This window comes from Leuciscus leuciscus (genome assembly GCF_965113295.1).
Source record: "Leuciscus leuciscus genome assembly, chromosome: 24".
In the NCBI taxonomy this organism is placed as follows: domain Eukaryota; kingdom Metazoa; phylum Chordata; class Actinopteri; order Cypriniformes; family Leuciscidae; genus Leuciscus; species Leuciscus leuciscus.
Genome location: NC_138723.1, coordinates 15,892,771 through 15,920,323, shown reverse-complemented (window position 1 = coordinate 15,920,323; position 27,553 = coordinate 15,892,771). Strand labels below are relative to the sequence as shown.

The window sequence follows — 27,553 nt, the reverse complement described above, 5'->3', positions numbered from 1 at the left end:
ACAGTAACTTATTTAGATCCGTACAGTAAAATGTCGTTTTTATTAAATGAAAAGAGAAATCTAGACCCTTGGAGTGATGCCCTCTTCAAAACAGAAGCAGGGGCATGTTTTTGCTTGTGTTCATGTAATTTAATATGTATTATGATTTATGGAATTCCATTCATTCATAGTCTATTTACTGTACACTACCATTCAAAAATGTGAGGTATTAAGATTTGTGATTTATGTAAGAAGTTTCTCAAGGCTGGATTTATTTGATCAAAAATAAAGTAAAACAGTAAAAGTATTATACAATTATGAGGGGATAAAAATCATTCAATCAAACAGTTGAAAAACAAATCCTTTTTAATGTTACATACAAAACACTGCAAAAGTACTTTTTAAAGTATAATTTCAAACTGCTTTAAGCAATACCATGCAATTACCATGACCGCCATTAAAGACATAATTGATAACTAATTGGTACAGCAAAGTGGTCAAGGTGTCTCTGGAACTATTTTATATTTGTAAATCAGTGTATGATGGATTATGAGAACGCACATTAAAAAAATCAAATGCATGACTTTTAATTATAAAACAATAATATAAATGTAACTGTAACTGTTCTTGTAATGTAGTATAGGTCTTAATGATTCTTTATAAATATATTTATAAAATAGTAATTATACTTGTACACTGTAAAAAATGGCCGTGAAATTTACAGAAAAACTATGTAAAATCCCTACAGAAAAGCATTGTAAACCCCAAAACGTATTTTTTTTGTTTAAATCACAGTGAAATTTTGTAAACTATTTAACATAATATTTTGTTATATTTACAATAACTATATGTGATTATGATCAAAATGATTTGTTAAAATTACAAATATTGGTATCAAAAACAGAGAAATACTGGAATACTCATAACAAAACAATTTTGTTAATTTGACATGCAAATATTGTAAAAACTATATGCTATAGTCTATTTTTAGCATGATTGATGAAACTAAGAAAATTGAGGTAATATATATATATTTTTTCTTCACAAAAATAAAATAATTGTGAACCTGAGAGGTTGCCTATCTATATAAAATATGACTACAATTATAATATTGTTTTTATAATTTAGGCTATTTGTAGCATATTGTAGCCTACTGTGTGTGTGTGTGTGTGTGTGTGTGTGTGTGTGTGTGTGTGTGTGTGTGTGTGTGTAATAAATTAAAATTATTGATATGCAATACTTCTGTTCAGTAATCCCTATGCTATGTGTAATAATTTGAGCATTGTGTCATTATCACAGGCTAAACAACCGAACAGTGCCTTCACTTACTGTATGCATACTGAACGACAGCATACTGTATTTATAGCCTATGTGTATAAGGAATTAAAATTATTTATATTTTAAATTATATAAAATTAAATAAATTAAATTATATAAATTATATAATAATTATATTATTTGTATGCCAGTAAATTATGCCAGTATATTATTTATGCCAGTATACTTGTATGCCAGTATATTATTTATGCCAGTAAATTATATAAAATTATTAAATTATTGAGGCCAAAGTAACACTTTTCAGCCCCACTCCCAACCATAATCATTGTATGCTTTATGTTTCTTTTAGTCTTTCAATTTTAATGTAATACTTAGCTTAATGGTTTTCTATTTATTTTTATAAAAATAAAATAAAAAATTTAGCATTTTATATCGCAGGCTAAACAACCCAACAGTGCCTCAATGTGCACCACTGAATGAGTCCACCTAATTTTGAAATTCATAGTGCGCACTGCGCAGCTGAAGCTCGTCTCTGATTGGATAATCGCGGGAGGAGAGCGGGAGGAGTGACGTCAATAACGAGCGAGCCAGAGCTGCATTTGCTAGAGAAAAAACAGAGGCGCAGCAGAAATCTTCGGAACACTTTATGTTTCTTTCAGTTTTTAAATTTGAATATACGTTTTCTATTATTTTTTTAACAACCTAACAGTGCCTCTAATTCTCTTTGTTCTTCTCATTGTGCTCTGAGTCCACCTAATTTTGAATTTCATAGCGCATATATGAAGCTCGTCTCTGATTGGATAATCACGGGAGGAGAGCGGGAGAAGTACGAGACGACAGAGCTGCATTTAGACAAAAAACAAGCGCAGCAGAAAATCTTCGGACAAAATCATTTTAAAAGTTTTTAGGACAAATCTACGATTTCAACAAGTTTTTTGGAGGACCTGCTGCTGTTCATCCAGAAAAGCTAAAGTTTGCACGGTAAGATTCACATTTAGTCTACTTTTTTTGAGACCAAGTGAAAATGTGTGCTGAAAGCCCATAATGATGTAACGTTAACGTTAGGCTAAGTTACGTTAACAGTTAAGCTAGCACTAGTTGATATTTAAGATAGCTAGCTAGATCAGTTTGTGATAACTTAGTTCAGCTGAAAACCACAGGCAAACACTTGAAACCCTAAAAATGATCACCTGCGTCTTTTGTAAAAAGAATTTGGATACATTAAGAGGGTATGTACTACATTGCAGAGTGCATAGGAATGAGCCCCGTTGTATTTTCAAATGTGTTGGCGCCAACTGTAGTCAAACATTTACCACTTACTCTGCTTTCAAGGGCCATTATTATCGTGTACACAATGCACCTGCACCGCAAGCTGCTCCTATAGCTGTTGTTGCGGATTTAAAATGCGCCATTTCATTATGTTCCCGCCATTTTCACACGGTGAAAGAACTAGTGTCTCACTTAAATGATCATATTGGAGAGGGCAGGCCTGTGTCATGTCCAGTAAGTGGTTGTACGATCGTGTTTACAAAAAAGTCATCATTTACTTCCCACATGTGTAGGAAGCATAAAGCATGCTCCCCAGATGGTATTGATAACATGTACAGGGAAACTCGCCGTCAGCCCCCATTTGTCATTGCCAGTAAAGATGATTCAGAAAACACAGATGAAGCCATGCCAACAGCTAGTGCAGCCACTGATATGCAAGAGAATGATAGTCATTCTTATCTTAGAAACATTTGTCTCTTTTACCTTAAACTGCAAGGACAGCTGCTGATTCCTGCCTCTACTATACAGACTATTGTTGAGGAAATGCAAAATGTGCACGAGTTAGGTCAAGCCTTTACAATAACTAAAGTAAGTTCTTTTTTAAAAAATGATATGAGCCTGTCAGATGAAACAGTCACTAAAATATGTGACTGCATTAAAGAGTCAGATTTGTTCACTGCCTGTCATCAGGGACAATTAAGAACAACATACTCCAGAAATCAGACATTCACAAAAATGTTTAAATACACGGAACCCCAAAAAGTGACACTGGGAATGGATGAAAACATGACACAAAAATGTGCTTACTACATACCAGTGACAGAAACTCTGAAGAGCTTTTTACAGTCACATTTAGGGAGGAATACACAGTCACAACAGTTTGGAGATCCTGATGCAGAGGTTTTTACGGATTTATATGATGGACAAAATTTCAAATGTCACCAGTTCTTTAATGAAAACCCTGAAAGCCTCAAATTGATTTTGTACCAAGATTCATTTGAAATTGTGAATCCCCTGGGTTCTGCTAAAAAGACACACAAAGTTCTTGCAGTTTATCTTTCATTAGCAAATTTACCCATTCATTTGCGTTCAAATACTGATAATATGTTTTTAGTCTTGTTGTGTGTTGAGAATGACCTTAAGCATTTTGGAGTAGCCAAAGTTTTCTCAGAGTTGTTAGCAGATCTAAAATCCTTGGAGAAAGATGGAATAAATGTAGATGGAGAAACAGTAAAAGGGGGTCTTTACTGCATTGCTGGGGATAACTTGGGTTCTCATTGCATAGGTGGGTTTACAGAGAACTTCAGCCGCTCTCATTATTTTTGCAGGTACTGTGAAATCACAAGAAGCGAGTTTGAGGCTGATCCGAATGTCTGTGGTCCTCCACGCACCCCAGTGACATATGACGCGGCTGTTGCTGATCTCCAGGCTGAAAACATTCAAAGCGTCAGAGGAATAAAGGTAAACTCTATCTTTAATACCCTTGAGTCTTTTCACGTATCCCAGCCTGGTCTCCCGCCTTGTTTAGGTCATGACCTCTTTGAAGGAGTCTTGTCATATGATCTAGCACTCTACCTGAAGGACATTATAAAAAAGAAAAAATGGTTCACATACTCACTCTTAAACAGGCGCATCAAACAGTTTAAGTATAAAGGTTCTGAAGCACTCACAAAGCCATGTGCTGTCAACCCTGACGGAGCCAAGTTATCAGGGCAAGCCATTCAAAACTGGAACCTTTTGAGATTGCTACCAGTTTTGATTGGTGACAAAGTGCAAAACCACGAGGATGAAGTATGGCAGTTAGCTCTCCAGCTAAAGGACATTGTGGATCTTATTTGTGCTCAGAACATTTCCTTGTCCCAGATAGCATATCTTGATATTTTGATCCAAGAATATTTGGAGTTGAGAAAGATGTTGTTTCCTGAAACTCAACTAAAACCCAAGCACCACTATTTGCGGCATTATTCAGCACTGCTTTTGAAATTTGGTCCATTGATAAGATTATGGACGCTCAGGTTTGAAAGTAAACACAGCTATTTTAAAAGATGTGCCAGACACTTGAAAAACTTCAAAAACATTTGCCAAACTTTGTCAGAGCGTCATCAGATGTATCAGGCATATCTTTTAGCTGGTCAAGAATGCAGTAAACTACTGCAAGTGAAAGACAGCTGTGCATTTTATCCCAACCTCTACAGTAACGCTATTAAACATGCAGTCAGGGAGTTAGCCTTTTCAGAAAGCAATACCACAGTTACCACAGACATTCAGTACAAGGGCACTGCGTATAAAAAAGGACAGTTTCTTGTGTACGGAAATGATGAGTATATGGAGTTTGGTGAACTTCTACTCATCTTGATTCAAAATGACACATCGGTGTATGTTTTGATGGATATCCACAAAGGCATCTTCCTCTCAGAATACCATCTGTATTCTGTGACAAAGGACAGTCTTGGGTTACAGTGCATCAACATTAATGACCTGCCTGATTTCTATCCTTTGGTATCATACATTCTTGATGGATACCAAGTCATTCCACTAAAACACAGTATTGTGGCAAAATAAAGTCCAATTAAAGCTCACTTCTCACTGTAAATAGTTTGACATCAATATAAGTGTTACCTGATGCATGTCCCTGCTCTGTTAAGCGTATGTACTATATATATATATTTTTTTCTGTTCTGTTTGAAGGTGGCATTTTTTTTCTTCAGAGCAAATATGAGTGACTCAGACCAAACCTTCCTAGATGTCGCCATCATGGAAGTCCTACCACAACTTCAAGCAATAAACAAAAACATCCTGGAAGAGCACTTGCAGTCCATTGGAGTCGAGACGTATGAGGATCTAAAGTTCGTAACGGAGGCTGATTTGATGACTGCATTAAGACCTGTACAAGCCAGAAAGCTTCTTTCGGTTTGGAAACAGAAATGTAAATAAACACCACACACCACCACAAAACTATTCAGAATCAAAAGCAGACATGGACATTGTGTAATATTGTACAGTGTGAATAATTATAATCTTTCTTTTTTTTTTTCTTTTTTTGTAATTTAAAGACCACACTTCAGAGAACAGCTCACTATCATCTGTTGAAGCCTCACCTACCCAATCGCTATCCGTTTCACCCAAAATTTCATCGTCAACCTCCTCCAGCAGCCCAGGACTTGACACACAGTGGGATGACAACTTCAAAATTCCATGGGGTAAATTTCCTGAGGAAGTGATGGATTCTCTGGAGAGGGGAAAAAGGCCCGGCACAAAACTGAGGCGGCAAATGGTCCGGATTGTTGTCGCTGAGATGATGGAGAAATGCCCTCATGTAGGTAAAAAGCATTCAACTGATGTTGCAACAAAAATGGTGGCAAAATATCAAAATTCTCTCCAAGATGTAATAGAGGGCGATATTGTTGGAACAGGCTACCATTCCCTTGTCAAACAGTTGCAAAACAGAATTGAAAATGTGAGGCGCACTTCAACACCCAAAATAAGAAAAAGAAAACATCAGACTGATGTCTCAGACCAGACAGACGAGATCCCATTAGAAGAGACCGCAGCAATGCAGGACACTTACGGATGCATCAAATGGAATGTAAAATTTCTGCCCATTGAAGAAACTCAAGAGAGCCAGCAGCACAAGATGGAAAAACTCCAGGTGATGTTCCAAAACTCAGATGCCAATCCAGAGGAGGTAAAATGCCTAATGAAGTCCACGTTTTACACACAGCGTCAACATGTCAACCAGGGAAAAAGTATCAAATGCCTTAGAGAGGAGTGGCCGTTTTGGTTTGATGAACTTGGCATGTCAGTCCACTTCAAGGAACTCACTGGAATTGACCTCAAAGAGACATTCACACGAAATTTGGATTTGAAAGGAAAAAGGCTTCTCGACTACTTGACCACAGTTTGTGTCAACAAGAGCAAGAAGTTCCTTCAGAATTATGGAAGGCTTCAGAGGATGCGGGGAATGCAGAGTGGCTGTTCAGATGATGTGATAGAGATGCTCCTGCTTCTGCTCAGCTACTTTGAGGAGGAGGAGAAGTCCATGTTCTTCCATGTAGAAGATGGATGTCTGGCAGAAGAGGTCCAACTGGAGCAAGTGCCTCTGACACCCACTGTTATTGTCTGTGGTAAGTTTTTTTTTTTTTTTTTTTTTTTCACTGTTTATAGAATTGCAGATTGAAGTGCAGAGCTTAATGATATAACCTGTTAAATAATTTGTTCATAGGACAGTCCTGCTATTCCACAACAAGGTACATGCTGAGTCTGGATCAGATCCTAATCAACACAAACATCTCCTCATTCATTTCTGCATTGTGCCTCATGTTCGGGAGCTACTACTGTTTTAACATCCATTATCCATCTGAGCTGGCTTCAACTCTGGAGTTTCTTCAAAGGTGAGTAAACATGGCTTTCTTATTACTACTTTCCCTGGTCTAGTCTCACACACACACACACACACACACACACACACACACACACACACACACACACACACACGGAGAGAGACAGACAGACATGCATGCATTGCACATACATACACACGCATACATACGTGCACACGCATACAGACAGAGACACACACACATACACGCATGCATACAGACACATGTATGCATGCAGACCGATAGATAAACACATTCACACACATATATACATACAGACAGACACGCATACATACAGACAGACACGCATACATACACACACGCATACAGACAGACAGACACACATGCACATACATGCATACACACATACACACGCATACAGACAGAGACACACACACATACACGCATGCATACAGACACATGTATGCATGCAGACCGATAGATAAACACATTCACACACATATATACATACAGACAGACACGCATACATACAGACAGACACGCATACATACACACACGCATACAGACAGACACACATGCACATACATACACACACATACATACGTGCACACGCATACAGACAGAGACACACACACATACACGCATGCATACAGACACATGTATGCATGCAGACCGATAGATAAACACATTCACACACATATATACATACAGACAGACACGCATACATACAGACAGACACGCATACATACATACACACACACACACACACACACACACACGCATACAGACAGACAGACACACAGACACACATGCACATACATGCATATACGCATACATACGTGTATACACACAAGACACACACATACATACACGCATGCCGACAGACACACACGCATACATTTACACATTGACACACACACACATATATATATATTTCAGATGGCACTTAGAGGCTTTTGCATCTGAACTCTTTATTTATATATATATATATATATATACATACAGATTACTGACAGACACACATATATACATACAGACAGACATGCATACACAAACACGCACGCGCACACACACAGAGACAGACATACATGCATACATAGATAAACATACACATACATACGTGCATACAGACACATGCATACAGACACACATGTATGCATGCAGACAGAGACATAGACATGCATACACACGCATAGATAGACATACGCATACAGACGCACAGACAGAGACACACACTCAAACAGAAAGGCATGCACGCATGCACAGACACACATGTATGCATGCAAACAGACACACACATGCATTCACACATTGACACACACATATTTACATACAGACAGAGACACAGACATGCATACATGCGTGCATACACAGACACATGCATACAGACGCAGAGACACACACGCAAACAGAAAGGCACACACGCACACAGAGGCATCCAGACACATGCAGGCACGCACACAGAGGCATCCAGACACACAGAGAGGCATGCACGCAGACAGACACACACAGACCAAGACACATGCACACAGGCAGGCACGCACACATACAGACAGGCAAGCACACAGACATACAGACAGACACGCACACACACACACACAGACAGACACGGGCACATACACGCATGCATGCATACAGACACATGTATGCACGCAGACAGACAGGCACGCAGACAGACAGGCACGCAGACAGTAAGACACACGCACACAAACAGACATGCACACAGACAGACAGACACACAAACACACATATGAAGAGTTTGGTTCCAAAACTTGATAAACGCCATTTGAAAAGTCCGTTTTAAATTTTACGTAAAATGCGATATCCGCCGTGTTATTCTCTCATGTTTTCTCCCTTTCTTTCCAAACCGCGACAAACGCCAGTCTCCTTTCTCTGCAGAATGCGATAAATCCGCTCAACCAATCACAGCGCACCATTCCACGCATTGTAAACCGTAACGGCGGCGCTCTGAATACACCCGGCATCCTAGTTTTTCCTATCTACTTTGTACTTTTTGATCAACAATCAAACAAAAATGTGTATAATTTTGGCGGCATTGATGAACCTGTGGTGGTTTCTGCGGTAGGGAAGAAACGTAAGCCATCGGAATCTAATCATTTACGTGGGGAGATTAAGAAGACGCGGGAGGAGGAAAAATGCCGGCTGTTGCTTGTTCTCACACGACACGACAGCATCAAACTTCAGTCACGCTGACACGTTAACCCCTGGGGATCTTTTGAAAAACGTTCAATTGTTTTACTCAGTCAACGAAAACCGAGCAGGAAAAGCCATTTTACAGATGATCGCCGTCAAAAAAGTTCAGGAGGTATTTCCTAGCGATGGCTGATTGTATGTATTTTTAGTCCAGTGCCTGTAATAAGATATTGACCGAGTTCAGAGGCTGTCATATGTGGATCAACTTATTTTGTTGTGTATTTTCAACAGTTTCAATATGAAAAATAACTTTTATATTGATTCAATGGATTAATTGCATTTTAAAAAAAGTGTCATGAATTTATTGCATTTTGGGGGGAAAATTATCAGTTTTTATAATAAATCTTTGAAATCAAAACAAATTTTTTTTGTTATTATAACCTAAAGATGCTATGTGAAAGTTTGAAACAGAAAATAGTGGTTTTCATCTTGCCACATTCTTGGTAAAGAAAACACATTTTTACTCAAATTAATCAAAATGGATTTATCGCGTTTTGGAACCAAACTCTTCATATATACATGCCGATTACTGACAGACACATACATACAGACAGAGAGACAGACTCTCTCTCTCTCTCACACACACACACACACACACACACACACACACACACACACACACACAGTGGTGTGAAAGTGTTTGCCCCCTTTGTAAATATGATTAAATATGGCTATAAAAAAATCAACCTGCATTTATCCTTTTGATATTTTATTCTAAAAATGTGCAAAACTCTAACCTTTCATTGAAGTAAAATAATTGAAAGTGGGGGGGAAAATCACATTATGAAATAAATGTTTTTCTCCAAAACAACTTTGCCCCCTTTTATTAAATACTTTTTTTGCAACATCTTTTTTCCAAGATAACAGTTTCTCCTATAATTCCTGATGAGTTTGGAGGACACCTGACAAGAGATCATCCTGGACATCTTGTTCAGATACATGGCATCACGGATTCGATCAAATACCAACAGATAAAAAATCTAAACCTGACCGCTTGTTCTAGAAATCTTATAACGGATAACAGGATGGAGAGATTCTGTATGGAGGAATGATCTCTGATCTCTTGTCCGGTGTTCTCCAAACTCTTCAGGCATTATAGGAGAAAACTCAGAGCTGTTTTCTTGGACAAAAGAGGTTGCAAAAAGTATTTAATAAAAGGAGGCAAACAATTTTTCCCAACGTGTTTTGGAGAAAAACATTTATTTCATAATGTGACACCCCCCCACACACAATTTTAATTATTTTACTTCAATGAAAGGTTAGATTTTTGCACATTTTTAGAATAAAATATCAAAAGGATTAAAAAAGCAGATTTATTTTTTACAGCCATATTTGATCATATTTACAAAGGGGGCAAGCACGTTTTCACACCAGTGTATATATACACACGCATACAGTACATACTGTGGTTTTTTTATTGATCAACTAAAATGCTTAATATACTTTTATTCTACAGGTGTTTTTTCTCAATAAACCCAGAAAAGGGAACCAAGGTACAGAATAAAAACTCCAAGCGCCCTCTCAACTTGAACCCTCGAGTCCTCACCCTGATACAGCAACTCTCCGATCACGAGTGGTGTTAAGCCTAAATGTGGACTCTTTCTGTTGACTCTGACTGTTTGTTTGAGAAGAGGTACTGTTTTCACTTTAAATCCACAATGTGTATTATGGTTAAGTAAGGCACTATGTAATTTTGTTTTAAACTCTTAAAGGTGCACTGTAACTTTGTCTGTTAGAGGGTACGTAGGTATCTTGCATTTATTCAATTAGAACTGTTTTTAATGTCCAAAAAATACCTTAAACAACGTGCATTCTTACTGTAAGGGGGCTCGCCTCTCCACAGATCTGACCTGTAACTTGATCTATTGGCATCACCTGATTGTCTCTATGGAGATTAGTTGTTTGTTGTAGTTGTATGCCATACTGTTGAACATTCCAGACAGGGAGAGTGTGGGTTGTTGTGAACTGAGTTGTTGTGTGCCTGGCACTTAAACTTTGTTAAAAAAAAATTAAATAAAAACCTTTTCAAACTTAGTTTGAAAAATGAAAATGCATCCAATTGTTTACAACTATTTTGATGGCTGTTAAATACATTTTGCAAAAGTGATATTTTCTTCTCTTGTCTTATTTCAAGGTGTATTTTTGAAATTTACCACAATATCACTGCATTATTAAAACATAAAAATACTGCATATTATGGATATTTTATGTATAATATACAGGACATCTCCATTTAGAATGCAAAGTTTTACTGTTGTTTTACCAGTTTAAATTATTTTTTTGTTTGATATTTCCCTGTTAATTTCATCATTTATTGATGCACAATAAGCAATTATTACATGTAAAAAATACAGGAAATTTTCTATTTATATACAACACAGTTATGTGAAATTAACAAACAAAAATTGTAGACTTAACAGTTTTTTAATGTGATTCAGCCGTCATTTCATTCACTGTAAATCAATTTACATATTTCGTCCGTAAAGTTATCTACGGTGCTGCTGTATTTTTTACAGGAATTCTCTGGTAACCACAGCTGCCAGAGTTTTCCCGTAAAAACAACAGTTTTTTTTTTACAGTGTACAATGTACAATGATACAATTATGCAATGAATTAATTCTCCATTAATATTTATTTATAAGCATGGGCTTCATAGAAAGTAAAAAAATAATAATTTTTAAATCATTGATGAATATGTTTGAATCTTAAAAAAGAAAATCTTACTATCTGTCACAAACCCACAAACTGTCACAGTATTACACTTAAGCTAGCGAGGTTTTCACAGGTACACATTACTTCAGAAAATTATAACAAATCATTTAAAAATTATAACATCTTTTGTACTGCTTATTACACAGTGCCACCCTGTGCGAAAGATGCACTCTTGGTTGTGAGGGAGACACACGCTCACAGATTCAATGCCACAAACAGGTGATGAAAGACAGAAGCTAATTTGCAAATGTAAATGAATGCAGATCAGAGCAAAAGAAAAGAACAGGGTGCATTTTCCATTCCAGTAATACCCGAGCTTCTAGAGGTGCCAATGAAGTGTGTTTATGCGTGTGTGTACCTGCGTGTCTGGCACCTCTGGCCTGTGTGTGCGTCTGGGCAGATGAGTTCTGTATCTGTAATTAGAAAAGCAAATGACCCTGATTAACCTTCGACCCTAGCAGATTGGGGTCATCAGATAAAAGCTACAGAATAAAGCTGTGCGCAGAGTTCGGGGCATCGCGGCTCTCTGAGCTTCCACCTTTTATTCGTTGTGGAAAGTTTTCTAAGGCTCCCCGACCTCCTCTGATCTGATTGGCCCTCGCTGGACCTCAGAGTGTACCGAAAAGAGCAGCACACACTTTAAAGCCTTTTTGTATCATTATTTATTTTATTCTTTCGTCCTATCTCTGATGCGCCATCTTATCTAGCCCCTCGTGTGCTTTATAGGGAATCGAAAAAAGGAAGCTTGTTGTTTGGCTTGTAAATAAGCCCCTTACAAGAGCGCTATGGGGAGAGAAAGGAGGGCGCCAGGGCCACGTGGCTCCTTAACTTGATCTGGATAGAATAAATCGCTGCAGAACAAGACAGATGGCCTTTATATCGATGGCAGGAGAGGGAACGCTGTGATGGAAAGAGAAAGAAAGAGCCGGGAGGATGCTGGTGAGAAATTTCACTCAAACTTTCAGCATCACAAAAGGAGGCCAGACAGAGTATTTGTGTTAATTGAGTTGCCCAGTGAGTCTTTGTATTATGACCAAATATGATGCCTTATGTTTTCATTTAGCTGTTTTTGTACTTGAATGTACAAGACACTAAAATGATGTGTAATCTGATGCATATTTATCTGTTGTGCTTGAGTAGACAGAATGACTAATGTCCATCCCTGTGTGTCATCAAACTTCATGAGGTGCATCATGAGATCATCCTGGGATGTTTTTACAGTGAATAAAAATGATCAATAAATAATACATTGAATAAATCATTTTTGTTTAATTTTTTTAATTTTTTTATTTTTTTATTGGATTTATCCATTTGATTTTATTCTGTATCCATTTTGAGTTAAAAATGTAATTGGACCAAAGCAATCTCCAGAGAAATTTAACTATTTTACAATTTGACAATTTTGTGTGAATTTGCACAAATGATTTGTATAAAAACATACTTTTTATGGGAAAAAAGCATGAAGATCCTAACCTAAAACTAAGTATATCATACAAAAACATACAAATGCACAAAGTAATAGGAATTCGGCACCAATTCGCCAAAACGTGAAATAGTTACGAATTGTCTAATGAGAAAACATTTTACGATTTGATAATTTTGTATGAATTAGCACATTTAATTTGTATGAAAAAAAATAAAATAAAATAGGGGATAAAGAATGTAAGCAGCTTGTACAAAAGTTTATAAATGATATCGTAAAAAATCTTACGAATTTGGCACCAGTCCGCCAAACATAAAATACAAATTGTCATGGGTTGTGTTGAATTGGACAGTTCATTCAAAGGAACAGTCAATAAACGATTTTAAAATCATTTTCTTTATTAATTTAGAGTTAAAAGTGAAATTGAACCAAACCAGTCTAATAAGAAAGCGTAGCTATTTTACAATTCTGTACGAATTTGCACAATTGGTTTGTATGAAAACATAATTTACATATTCATTTTTTGTTATATTTAACTAACATTTTAAACAAGAATTCAAGATTTAAATTATTTTGAAGATTTCAATTTATTTCATTATTTTACTGTTAAATTATAACTACATTTTAAGACATGAAATTAAATCAAATAAATATGCCTATTTATTTGTCGCTTTGAAGATATTTGTGTAAATTTTTCATTCAGAAATTGAGTCGATTCCATCATTTAATTTTTAAGTGTTATGCTGGCCACTTGTTGGCTGCATTCTTTTCAGTATCAACTCATTCTGTTTTGTAAAGTTGTTGCATAGTCAAATAGAGTTAAAAAATGCTTTTTTTTTTAGATCACAAGAAACAAAAGTTAGAATGTTTGACTGCTAGAGTATCTGCAAAAGTTGACAGAGCGATGTGCTGATTTTGTCTCATTAGCAGAACAAAATCACAGGTACAATGTGTTTGCATAATTGTAGAACATGACCCACAGCGTTTGACACGTCTGAGCTCCATCAACAAACTCACAGCCGTGAACTCCACTCGTGTGTACCACAGTGCCTCTGTGAGAAGTGTCTTCCTGTGGAATAGCTGATAATGGTTTGGTATTCTTGTCATTGTTATCAGTTTCAGTTGCTTAATGAAGAAAAAATATCCCACAGCCATATAACAGCAAGCTGGGATATCACTCGCAATGTAACCAAGCAACAGAAGTGTGTCGAAGTGTGTATGTGTGTTTTGGCACTGGGACAGTGCACCGTTGCACACTGATTCAGTCATTTTCGGTATGTCTCCGTCTGTTCTGTCAACAGTATCTTTAACGCTGATCTCTCAGTGGCCGGTCATTACCACAGCAGGACACAGAACCACTCTAAATCAGGGCTAACCAGCTCAACACTTTAGTTTAGTTATGAGAGCCCAGTGTTTTTGCTTTGTATAAAACATTTATCCATTTGCTAAATACTTTTCGTTATCTATTTTGAGTTAAATTTATAAACTTATTTTCTATGAAACTTTTTTATGATTTTTTTTTTTTTTCTTTGAATGCATGAAATGTCAAGCACTTTTACTGTGTATGAAATGTGCTATATAAATAAACTTGCCTTGCCTTAAAGGCAGGGTAGGGAATTTCAGAGAGGCTAGCAATAGCAAGCTAGCTTTGAAAGCATGAGATCCCACCCTCCCTTCAGAGCGCTCTTTAAAGTCACGCCTTCTTCAAAACACATGAACACACAGTCAGCAGAGTCTGCAAAATGCCGTTAAATGTCTAAAAGCATATAACATTACAATAATAATGAACGTAAACAACTTAGAGCTCTGTCGTTGATAGTGTTGCCATAGAAAAACATAATTCTGAGTCCGAGGACATGAACAGCTCCAAGGAAGAAAGTCACTGGTTTTCTTCTCTTAATCACGGTAATTATGAATTAGTTTTTGTTCAGGAGGAACTGTAAAAAAGTGTCTGCTCTTTGTTTGCGGCGTTCTGTGTCAGTGAACTCTGTACAGCCTCACTGTAAAAAAAATAATTACATCCCCAAGTCAAAATTTTCTAGTGACTGGTTACATCTAAATTTTTCAATTAGTCTGACGTATTATTTCTCATTATTTCTCATTGAGCCAATGTTAACAGACTATTGCAACAAGAATTGCACTTGGGCCAATTTAAAATTTTAGATGTTATCAGTCACTAGAAAATTTTGACTTGGAGAGGCTAGAAATTGTTTACAGTGCTTACGGAACGCACTGATGATGTGTGATGTCTGCGCGAGCAGGGTGTGCGGAGGTATGAAAATACATAGGTTGACAGGCAGGTGTAGGACATCCTATCATTACATTCTGACCGAATGCAATGATTGGACGAATGAGACTTCCTCAGAATATATATTTAGACCACTTCTATTATTGATTGCTATCAGGATGTGAAGAGAGTTTCAACCATTATAACAAAAAGTGTTAATGAAAAACATTGCCTACCCTACATTTAAAAAAAAAACTTAATTTCAATCAACCCGATCTCATGTGTAACTCTTTTTGTATTAATTTGTTATGATTTGATTCATACAAAAATGTACAAATGAGATTGTACGACATTAGGCAAATTCGCCAGATCATAAAATACACAACACACAAGAGAGTGTTAAATTGTTAAATGTTCATGTGGAACCAGACAATAAACAATTTAAAAAGCATAATCAATGTTTGTTTAAAATGCTTTTGTTTTTTGTTTTTAATATTGTTTGTCAATTTGAAAAGGGTTTAATTTATAATTTTACAGTTAATTAACTACATTTTTAAACATGAATTATATCTATTTATTTATCATTAAAAAAATAAAAAAACATTGTTTTTGTTTGTGCATTCATAAATTGATACCCCTTCACTTTAAGTGGAGTTAGGATCTGAATGCTAAATCAGAGATTTCTTTACTACATACTCTTAGCATTTACATCATTTGTTCTGCTGTAGTTTATCAGACCACCATATTAAAGTTGATCTGGGATCAGTTGTGCTCCTCAGGGAAGGATTTGGGGACTTATAATTCCATTAGTGTTCTTTATGTCTTTTTGTTGACTCTCCGTGGCTTTTCTGTAGTGTTGAGGCTTACCTTATCTTCATATTATCCATTTGCCTTCATCATTAGAGCTGTGTTGATGTCAATGTATTTTCCCCTTCAGATGTGAACTTAATTGCATTGTTATTCTGCTGCCTACGTGATTTTCCCTTACACAGAGCTGTCACATTAAAAGATGCATAATTCAATATCTGCATCTAATGGGGTCTGTATTGTACTCATCATTATGCATGCGGTGCTTTGACAGGAAAAAAAAAAAAATATATAGAAACGTTTCCAGCTTAAGCTGACCGTTCATTTCCCAGAAAACATTCTCTTTTTGTATGAAGCAAAACAGGTTTTGATTCTGTACCATAATGGTCTTGTGGGTCCAATAAAGCCATGCCAATGCATATTTTTATTAAGCTTTATAAATGAGGCTGTTTTCTTGTAATTTCACGTGTATAAGTTCAGTTTGTTGCAGCCACGATTTAGCTTAACATAATTTACAACCGAAATTTACAGAATGTAAATTTTTATTAAACTGTATTAAAATACTCTTGGCTGATTTGCCAGAGGAGAACTGGCCCCCGACTGAGCCTGGGTTCTCCCAAGGTTTTTTTTTTCTCCATTAGGTCACCTGATGGAGTTTTAGGACACCATTAGGTCACTTGATGGAGTTTTTCGGTTCCTTGCCACTGTTGCCTTTGGCTTGCTATTTTGGGGATATTTAATTTAATTTTATCAATCAATAAATTCCTCTTGAAACAAACTTTGTTGTATTATTTTAATTTAATACTGTGAAGCTGCTTTGATACAATCTGTATTGTGAAAAGCGCTATACAAATAAACTTGACTTGACTTGATTTGTAAAATGCAAGTTATTAAAACAACTCTTTTAATATTTACTGTTTTAATCGTTATTGAATTAGGTCATGAACCCATTTCCAGTACATTTTACTTGTTTATTTCTCAGTTCTAATCTAGATTCTATCTGATTCATCAGGTTCTCTTACGAGAGGTCTCTCGTACTGCGTAAGATATCTTACGCTAGGGGAAAATCCTTTTCCGCGAGATATTGAAGCCAAAAATTATCCTTAATTTTGTAATAATGCAAAACGCGTTGCAGCAGCAATGCAGACATAGGCGAGACAGCTCGCGCGCCTATTGGCTGCTCTGCGGCAACTGCAGCAGCCTATCGAGCGAGGCCTGGCGTGACGTCAGACCCAATCAGGGCACTTCGCGCCCGCTGCGTCACGTCCCGCCAAAATGGGCGTGGTCTAGGCCTATAAATATCGCTCGCAGGCAGCTATTATCTGATTTTTCATCCTTCAAGCGAAGCACACGCATCGCTGGAGCTGGATTAGAAGCCGCGCCGTCGAGAGAGAGCACCTTCAGCGGGACGAGTCACTGAAGTCGCTGGCCGCGCCGCCTTCCTTGCCTTCCTGCTGCGCTTTCCGGCATTATATCCTTTCTCTGCTACTGTGTTTATGTATGTGTGTGTGCTCGCCGCCGCGACACACACTCCCATTGCACTAAAAGAGCTGGGCGTCTTTTTCAAGACGCCCCTTTTCCTGATCACGCAGCTCTCGCACTCGCTGACGGCGACTGCCCTCACTGCGAGTTAGGTACTGCCTATGGTGACTCTGAGGACTCACCTGGCATCCTTCTCCGAGACTGCTCCTCCGCCCCCCCCCCAACCCGCAAAGCTTGCCGGTTCGCCCGCTTGCCTTGCCTGCTTGGGGGACGATACCTGTTCTCCCTCTGTTCGAGCCGCGCACACCGCGCCGCTCACAGAGGATGTCAGGAGCGGGCGGTCACGGGGCTAGCTTTCTCTCTCCCTCTGTTCAAGCCGCGCAAACTGCGCCGCTCACAAGGGAGGCTGGAAGCGGACGGTCGGGGTTAGTTTTTCTTTACGTTATAAGAAAGCTACCCTGCCTTCTGCGCCCCATTCATGCGTCACTCACCGGCGAAAGGAGAAAGATGTGTTTTTTAGTCCCTCCGAGGATGGACTGACCTTCAATTTCTCATACATATTCCCAGTTCCCTGATCATGCGACTGGAAATATCAATATTGCAGCAGGCGAGCCTGTTTTAATACAAGCGCGCCTGCAAGCATACGCCGAAGAAAGCATGTGACGCTCTTATATGCTCGTGCAGCCGAAAACCTTTGCGTTCCCCCCCTGTGGCTCAGTGGCGGAATCATTGGTTTTTCTCACGAGAGACCGGAGTTCGAATCCCGGTCTAGCGGCAGTTAAAATTATGCCGCCAATGCTTCGCTCTGTCAGTTCCCTGAAAAGCGACTGCAGACGTGCATTTTGCAGCCAACGAGCGCGTTGCACAACCCGCTCGCCTGCACCCAAACACCGTTTCTATGGTTTCCGTGCGTCACTGGCGAAAGGAGAAAAGAGCGTTTTCTGGTCCCCCCGCGGATGGACCGACCTCCTCTTTCTCGTACATTTCTCGTTCCCCTCTGAAGTTCGGGCGACTGGAAATGTCTGTATTGCAGTGAGCAAGCCTGTTGTAATACACGCATGCCTGCAAACAAACGCCAGCACGTTGACGCTCTCTTATAATACTCGCGCTAACTGAGTTACAATGTGTCTCCCCCTGTGGCCCAGTGGCAGACTCTCAGGTTTTTGCACGCGAGAGACCCGCGTTCGATCCCCGGGTCTACCGGCAGATAAAATTATGCCGTCAATGCTCGCTCTGTCAGTTCCCTGAAAAGGCGACTGCAGATGTGTATTTTGCAGCCAACGAGCGCGTTGTACAACCCGCTCGCCTGCACCCAAACACCGTTTCTATGGTGTTCCGTGCGTCACTGGCGTAAGGAAAAAAGGGAGTTTTTCTGGTCCCGCTGCGGACGGACCAACCTCCTTTTTCCTATACATTTCCCATTCCCCTCTGGAATTCAGGCGACTGGAAATGTCAATATTGCAGTGAACAAGCCTGTTGTAATGCACGCAGGCCTGCAATAAACGCCAGCATGTTGACGCTCTCTGTTTCTATGGCAACTTCTCGCTCGTTCAGTTCCAGTAAATGTGACTGTTCCAGTGTATCCTGCAGTAAACAAGTCGGTTCTGTCACCCGCTTGCCTGCACACAAACGCCGTTTTTACGGCTACCCAGATAAATCCCATAAGTGTGATTTTTTTCTGGTGTCCCGGCCACGGCCGATGGTGCTTTATGTGTAAGAAGAATGCCCACTGCCCAGTGCCCATCTCTACACACAAGCACAGCCCGTCACACAGGGCTCGCGCACATGAATCGGCTCAGACCGATTGCGCTTCAAACATGGTGAATGTGCCCACTAACACCACGTTATGCATGTCTCACGGTTTCTGTAAAAACGAAACCAACGTGCACTCGCTTCACGCAAGCGAACGATGCTTTCGGTGTGATAAATGTGCCCGCTGTCCCGCGCCCACATCCACACATAGACATGACAGTTCCCACGGGAACCGCCCAGCCCTCCCCCTCGCGGTTAACCACCGCAGAGGAGTCGAGCGCGGGCAATCTGCCCGCTGTCATCAGCGCGCCCCATGCCTCAAATGTCACGAGCGACACGCTTGTGTTACAGCACACCGAAGCTTCTCCATCGCTGAGCGAGCGGAGCGCGCTTCGTATTCGACCCCTAGCTATCCATGCAGACGCATGGGCAAAGCTACCCGGGGTTTCGAAGTGGGTGCTGAACATTATAGAAAGAGGCTATTCGCTGCAGTTTCGCCGACGCCCTCGCCGCTATGTGGCGCGCGTCGAGACCACGGTAAAAACAGAAGTAGCACATCTACTTCGAGCCGAGGTGACGAAACTATTGAGCAAAGGGGCCATAGAACCTCTCTCTCAAGATCAGAGCGAGGGAGGGCTATACAGCAGATACTTCCTGGTACCGAAAAAAGACGGGGGTCTCAGACCCATACTAGATCTAAGGCAACTGAACAAAGTGCTTGTGAAGCGACAGTTCAGGATGCTCACGACCAGGCAAATCCTTGTGCAGATTCGCCAAGGAGATTGGTTTGTGTCAATAGATCTGAAAGACGCGTGTTTTCAAATACAGATAGCGTCACGTCACAGGCGATATTTGAGATTCGCCTTCGAGGGCCAGGCATATCAGTACACAGTCCTGCCGTTCGGTTTGTCCCTAGCACCCCGTACATTTACGAAGTGCATGGATGCGGCGCTCGCACCCCTCAGAATGAGAGGCATGCGAGTGCTGAACTATTTGGACGATTGGCTGATTATAGCGCAATCTCGCGCAGTGCTCATAGAACACACGACCATTTTACTCGATCACCTCGAGGATTTGGGTCTGAGTGTCAATTGGGCGAAGAGCTCCCTGTCACCCAGTCAGAAAATATCTTTCCTGGGCACAGAACTGGACTCACTATCCATGATAGCGCGACTATCACAACAGCGCGCGGTAGACATTCGACGCACAGCGAACTCTTTTCGCTGCGGCGCGTCTGTCCCGCTCAAGAGATTTCAGAAGATGCTAGGTCTCATGGCCTCAGCATCGTCAGTGCTCCAGCTGGGTCTGCTCCGCATGCGCCCGCTGCAGTTTTGGCTGAAAGCGCGAGTCCCACGCGAAGCGTGGGCACCCGGTTTGCTTCGCCTCAGGGTCAATCAGAAATGCGTTACAGCTCTGAAACCCTGGAAAGCGAACGACTGGTACCAATCAGGTGTAAGCCTGGGGACTTCCTCGAGGGTGAAAGTGGTGTCCACGGACGCGTCAACCTCGGGATGGGGAGCGCTGCTCGAGGGCAGACCGTTCTTCGGCCAGTGGTCAGAACGGGAGAAGCTCCTGCACATAAACTGCCTCGAAATGCTGGCAGTAGACAACGCACTGACGCGTTTTTGTCCCCAAATAAAAGGTCACCACGTCTTGGTCCGTTCGGACAACATGTCTGTGGTGTCCTACATAAATCGCCAGGGCGGCATCAGATCCGAGAAACTGTACAGGCTGGCAGAACGCCTCCTGGTATGGGCTCAGTGCAACCTGCGCTCGCTCAGAGCAGCGCACGTGCCAGGGATCATGAATATAGGACCAGACAGACTGTCCAGGAACAATGTTCCGGCAGGCGAATGGTCTCTACACCCACAGACAGTCCAACTGCTGTGGAAGAAATTCGGCAGAGCGGAAGTGGACCTGTTTGCGTCTCAAGAAAACGCTCACTGTCAAGAATTTTTCTCCAAGAGCAGGAGCGCGCTGGCCCATGTGTGGCCCCGCCGCCCGCTCTATGCTTTTCCCCCCGTCTCTCTCCTGCCTCAGGTGATAGAACGGATCAGGGAAGAAGGATGCTCAGTACTGCTGGTAGCACCGTTCTGGAAAAACCAACCTTGGTTCCCAGCCGTGATGCAGTTAGCAAGTACTGCCCCGTGGCCAGTACCAGTGAGGAGAGATCTCCTCTCACAGGCCCGCGGCTCGATCTGGCATCCTCACCCGGAACTATGGTCCCTTCATGTCTGGGCCATCAACGGGTACATGTTGGACTCCCTAAAGGAGTATTAAACACGATCACGCAGGCTAGAGCTCCGTCTACAAGACGACTCTATTCTTCGAAATGGTCAGTGTTTTCGGGCTGGTGCACAGCCCGTGGTGTGTCACCCACAAACTGTGATGTGACGGAGGTGCTTTCCTTCCTACAAGAGCTGTTGGATGGGGGCAGGGCCCCCTCCACGCTCAAAGTTTATGTGGCGGCTATAGCAGCGTTCTCAGAAACAACGCTTGGTCAGTCAATAGGAAGGAACGATTTAGTCATCCGCTTCCTTAGAGGAGCTAAGAGACTGAATCCTCCCAGACCTCCCTCAGTCCCCGTATGGGACCTTTCTACGGTTCTGGAAGCCATGAAAGGTGCGCCATTTGAGCCTTTACAGTCAATCGATTTGAAACACCTGTCTTTCAAAACGGTGTTTTTGCTGGCTCTCGCTTCAGTGAAGCGCATAGGGGATCTGCACGCGCTCTCTGTGAGCGCGGCGTGCATGGAGTTTGGGCCCAATGACTCAAAAGTTATACTCAAACCTAAGCACGGTTATGTTCCAAAATCCCTCAACACACCGTTTAGGGCGCAGATTATCTCTCTGTCAGCCCTACCGGTCCCTGATGAGGAAAGAGACGCGAGCCTCCTTTGCCCAGTCAGGGCATTACGAGCTTACAGATGGTGGACAACCAGAATGAGACTTTTACCGCCGCCGTTCCCGCGGCGGCAAAATTGGGATGTGTATTTGCTGCCTTTTACCGCTGAGTGGCGCTGTAATCACAGACTTTGAAAAGTGTCAGTTTATTCTCTTAATGACGTAATCTGCCGCGGCAGTAATCTGATCTGAGGTCACAGATAAATTTAAGATAAATCTTGTGGTTAAACGAATTCAAATTCATTCAATTTAAAAAAAGTAGACACACGTTAACATTGTGTGCCCAGTTTTCCTATTATTTAGAAAGGCTATGTCAATAGGTTACTTGTCATTTACTTCGTGGTATTTTAATGTGTTTGTAGATTTATTAGCTGAAACATAACAGTGAAATAAATTAAAATAATTTACCGTAAAATTAAAACATTTTCAGGACTTGCAGTTAGGCTAGGCTACTAACCGATGTTAGTCGGTTTAAGCATTCTTTGTTATATTCAGAATTAAATAGGCTTACTTGTTGTTATGATTATCAATTGAATTCTTTAATAAATAATCAACCACAATGCCTATTACTGCCGCAGAAAAAATAAACCAGTCGAATTTCAAAGTCGTTCGCGAAATGACTATACCGGGTGGCGCAAGTGACAGGGCAAAACAGCAGCAACTGCGGCATTTTAAAAGATAAGTTTCCTATCTGTTTATTATATATATATATATATTTCATTATTTGAACAAAAATTAGACTGATTGAATATGTAAAAATATAAATCTGCTAAATTATTTTTTTGTGTGTGTGTGAATCATTCACGAGATTGAGATGACTGACAGTTATACCCGGCCATAGCAACGGAAGACATTTTTCAAAACAGATCGAACAAATCAGAAAAATACTTTCAATACAGTATTGCTTTCAATTAAAAAATAAACAATGAAAATGTAAAAGAAAATTAATTAAGTTTGAAAACCCATCGCACATTTCAAGGTAGGCTATGAATAAAGTGTCGGGACAGTTTATTTATTTAAACAGGGTTGCATCGATAGTTTATTCCCTTTGTGATGCAAAATAAGAAACACAGAATCTTATTCTTGCAACATTTTAAATTTCTATTGTCAAAGAAATTGCAGCTAAATTAAAAAATTAAAACGGTACAAAACGAAAAAAGTTAAAAGCAACATAAATTAAGAACAGGCGTTTTTCTTTGCCTCTCTCGCGCTGGATATTTTTTTAGTTAGTTTGGTCTCCCTCACTGCGCGCGGCGGGTCTTTCTCGAAATTAAGCATTTCAGCGTAAAAAAAAAACCACCATACAGCTGATAATACTGTATATGTCGCTGTGTGTCATCCACACAAATCACGAAGAAAAAACTGTAACAAATAGCTTTTGTTCCTTCAAAGATACAACATGCCTTGCTGAATTCACCTTACAATAAAACGAGGTGGGTCGCGAATTAAAGAGCTGCTAAATTGAAATTGTTTGTGGAAAACCTTTAAATACAATCAATAAAACTACAATATAAAATTTTATAAGATATAGGGCCTACTGTACATAGGCTATGGACTTTTTGAGATTTTGAGATAATCCTTAGAATTTTGCCTTTGCCAGGCTGGCTCCGACACTCTCCATATGAAAGACGGAACATTAACACCTCTGTCCTGCACCCCCACGATAAAGCAACTATTGCCTTCTCCAAACCCCCCACAGGCTAGCTGAGTTTGCAAAACAAAACAAAGAGTTTGCCACTCGTCGTGGTGTGCCAAAACACTTAATTATTAACTTCAATATTTCATTCAAAACAATCTCAAAACGCTTTGTGACATTTTGAAAAGCCGTAGATGCATTACTGCCACACTGGAACCATTAACGCAACAGAATACTGGTTCTGATTTTATTGTTTGTCGTTTAAACGTCACACATATATATATAATATATGTATAGCCTATATATATATATTTTTTTTTTTAACAGAACTGCTTTTGAAATTACGATTGGAATTATTATTGGTTACAGAAGTAAAGTCATTGTATAATATTTGTTCCTTGGTGTAAAATGGAAATGCATGGTGATTTTATTTTGTAAATAGGCTATAAGCAAAAAACTATGTTTTAGAACTATAGACAAATCTCTCTGCATCAACAATAGACTATAAAATGCATTAATAGGCTAATATAAAAATATCAATAGTCTCAGTTAGTTCGGGTTTCGAACCCGTGTCATCTAATTGATCGTAACGTAAGTTCAACCACTCGGCCACGATTCACTCGTTGCGACATGGCCTAACGTTCGAGTGTGTGTTCGCTCACACGAGCGAGAAGCGCTCTACATTCAAATGAACGCGCCGCCGCGTTTGTCGAACACTGATTCAACATGCTAGAATAAAACCTGGCTTTAGAACAATGCATAGCGCCACTCGTCGTGCCAAAAATTTTACAATACTTTAGTTTAATTTATTTCAGTGTTAATGTTTGAGTTAAAAAATCCTCTACAGATTAAATTAACACAAAGTCGGCTATAAGAATCCTTTATAGGCTACGTAAAAAAGCAAAGGGCTTACAGTCTTAACATTTAGGCTACTTTGCTTAAATTCGATACATTTATTTTCAGTATAGGGCCTAATAAATTTGTAGGGATGTAATTTCAGTATGCTTTCCCAACGCTATGTATTAAATTAAAGTTCCAAGAGGTCTGGTCTCTATATTTCCTTCCCAGCTGACACTAATATGCAAGTGCACAGCAAAAATCACAACTTGTGCTTGCTGCGAACGCAAGTTATTTAAGGTGTCTCAACTGTACACAGTCTACCCTACAGTGTGAATTCGTTACAAGGTTTCATTTAATTAAATTAATGTGCAGCAATTTGTACAAATAGAGTCTATAGGCCTACTATACTGTTGTAGCTATTAAATAATCTCATTTAGTATCATATTTGTTAAAATATTCTAATGTTATTTTTTTCCATCTATGTTGAATATGAAAAGTGAACAGCACGAGTAAGATAGGATGCATTATATCGAGAGATGGATATGGAGTGGGTCAGACATGATTTTGACCACTTCATTAAGTTTTGTTTAGTAGAAAACCTTTCTTTAAAGTGAATTTCGTTTTCTATAAATTGTATCTTAATTTTAATCAATTTTTCATCAACCAATTGCTGGATTTAAGAGATAAGTAAGAGAAGCAAATATAACAGACACTAATCATGGAGGCGCCCGCGCGGTCACTTGCATTGCACGTCAGCTGGAGCGCATCTCATCCTCCTAACTTAACGAAACTCAGCGTATGCCTCACACAGACATGATAAATACATCAAATACACAAAGCTTGAAATGTCTTCAAACGAAATAATTCAAAACGAAAAGAAAAAGGCTACTCTCTGATTATGTCTTTACGTGCATTTCTCTCTAGGTGCGTTCACTACAAATATGGCGATCGTCAACTTCATCTTTGCAGTCGACACTGTCAGAAAACACTAGTTTATTGATAAAAATCAATGCACGCATCACCGGATTTACAAATACACATCTTGCTTGTTGCACGCACATATGTCGAAAAAACGAAATATTATGTTGAAATAACATTATTATTAATAATACATCTTTTAGAATATTTGATTAAATGCTGCTTGTTCAATTTAATAAAATTAAAACTTTAATTGTGATAATTAAAATAATTGAAAATTAAATATTTAGTGGCCAAGTTTTGCTAATTTATTATATAGGCTATTATATGCCTATTGCCTATATTAAGTCATATTAAGACAAGGCATATATTAAGTTATTTTAGCTGTTATGAGAAAAAAAATCTAACGAAATCTAAAATCTAAAAAATATTCTAACGCTAATTCAACATGCCAGAATAAAACCTGATTTTTGAACAATGCGTAACGCCACTCGACCTGGTGTGCCAAAACACTACATTTTAAACTTCAATTTTTAATTCAAAACAATCTCAAAACGCGTTGTGACATTTTTTAAAGCAGTAGCCTAGCCTATAAGGGCATTGAAACCAGGATCTTAACTAAAACGCGTTCCGCGTAATCTCTCAAAAATTATGCCACACTACTCCATGTATTTTTTTTTTAACGACTGCTTTTGAAATCACTATAAATTACTATGCAATTGTATCGCTCACGAGAGCTCTTCATTTATCTAATTCCTCAATAGAATAGTAAAAATATTCAGCATCATTGCTCCTAATATTGTCTCTATTTTTAACTTTTGATTCTATTTTTTCAGTTCTAAAATTGATTCTATCTTTGGTTCTATTCTGTTGTAGCCTAATAGGCCTATTTATATATATGAACAATATGCCTATTAGGCTTAGGGTTTTATATTTAACCCACTTACATTTTAAAATACGGCAATTGCTGCTGTTTTGCACAATGTCCCTTTGCGCCACCTGGCGGTCATTTCGGGAACGACTTTGAAATGCGGCTGGTTTATTTTTGCCGCGGTGATTTCGCCGCGGCAGCTGGCGCGGCGGTAATAGGCATTCTGGTTGTCCACCATCTGTATGTGTCTCGCTCGTCTGTTTTCAGACAGACGGAACAGCTCTTTGTTTCGTTTAGCGGACGTTCTAAGGGACTAGCCGCGTCGAAACAGAGCCTATCCAGATGGATAGTTGATGCTATAGCGCTGGCATACGCCTCCAAGGGCATGCAGTGCCCTTTGGGTGTCAGAGCGCATTCCACGAGAGGCATGGCCTCTTCGTGGGCCTGGTCAAGTGGGATTGCCTTGCAAGATATTTGTATGGCGGCAGGCTGGGCCTCCCCGTCTACATTTATAAGGTTTTATAACCTAGAGGTTCCCGCCCTGCAGGCCAGGCTGCTGTCGGTCTAAACTACCAGTATTATCTGACCTGATGCGTTCAGCTCAGAATGCTGCGTTTACTGAGCACAGCTCAATTTTCGACAGTTTAAAGCTGGGCAAACTGTGTAAGACCCACATTTTTTCCCATCAGTTCAGGCCGTACCCCGCCCTGTCTGTATGATGAAATTTGCGTCCCTTCGACGCTACTTTATGTGGAAAAGTGAGGCTGCACCCCTCCTTCTTCCCGGACTCTCTGTGAGTTCACTGAGTGATTGTGCACTATATGTACCCCGGGCTTTCGCCCTTGGGTCTTTGGTGTCAGATCTCAGCATGCACGGCGTTTTACACTGGGTCCCCTAGCGTA

The 27,553-nt window shown here is 39.8% G+C and overlaps 3 protein-coding genes across 8 annotated transcripts in view; 2 read left to right on the top strand and 1 right to left on the bottom strand.

The window, feature by feature from the left end:
• The window catches only part of cadm2a (cell adhesion molecule 2a), a 500,950-nt gene that overhangs the window by 150,690 nt on the left and 322,707 nt on the right, over nt 1–27,553 (top strand). The gene's annotated exons all lie outside the window — the stretch shown is intronic.
• LOC309489028 (C-type lectin domain family 17, member A-like) overlaps nt 1–27,553 on the bottom strand; it is a 261,815-nt gene that overhangs the window by 105,694 nt on the left and 128,568 nt on the right. The window lies entirely within an intron of this gene.
• On the top strand, nt 3,931–11,187 carry LOC309488844 (uncharacterized protein). The gene is made up of 5 exons (XM_082157260.1): nt 3,931–3,987; nt 5,235–5,452; nt 5,580–6,650; nt 6,749–6,917; nt 10,537–11,187. Exons 2-5 carry the CDS (start codon nt 5,242–5,244, stop codon nt 10,661–10,663), a joined length of 1,578 nt encoding a protein of 525 aa, XP_082013386.1. The 5' UTR covers nt 3,931–3,987; nt 5,235–5,241; the 3' UTR covers nt 10,664–11,187.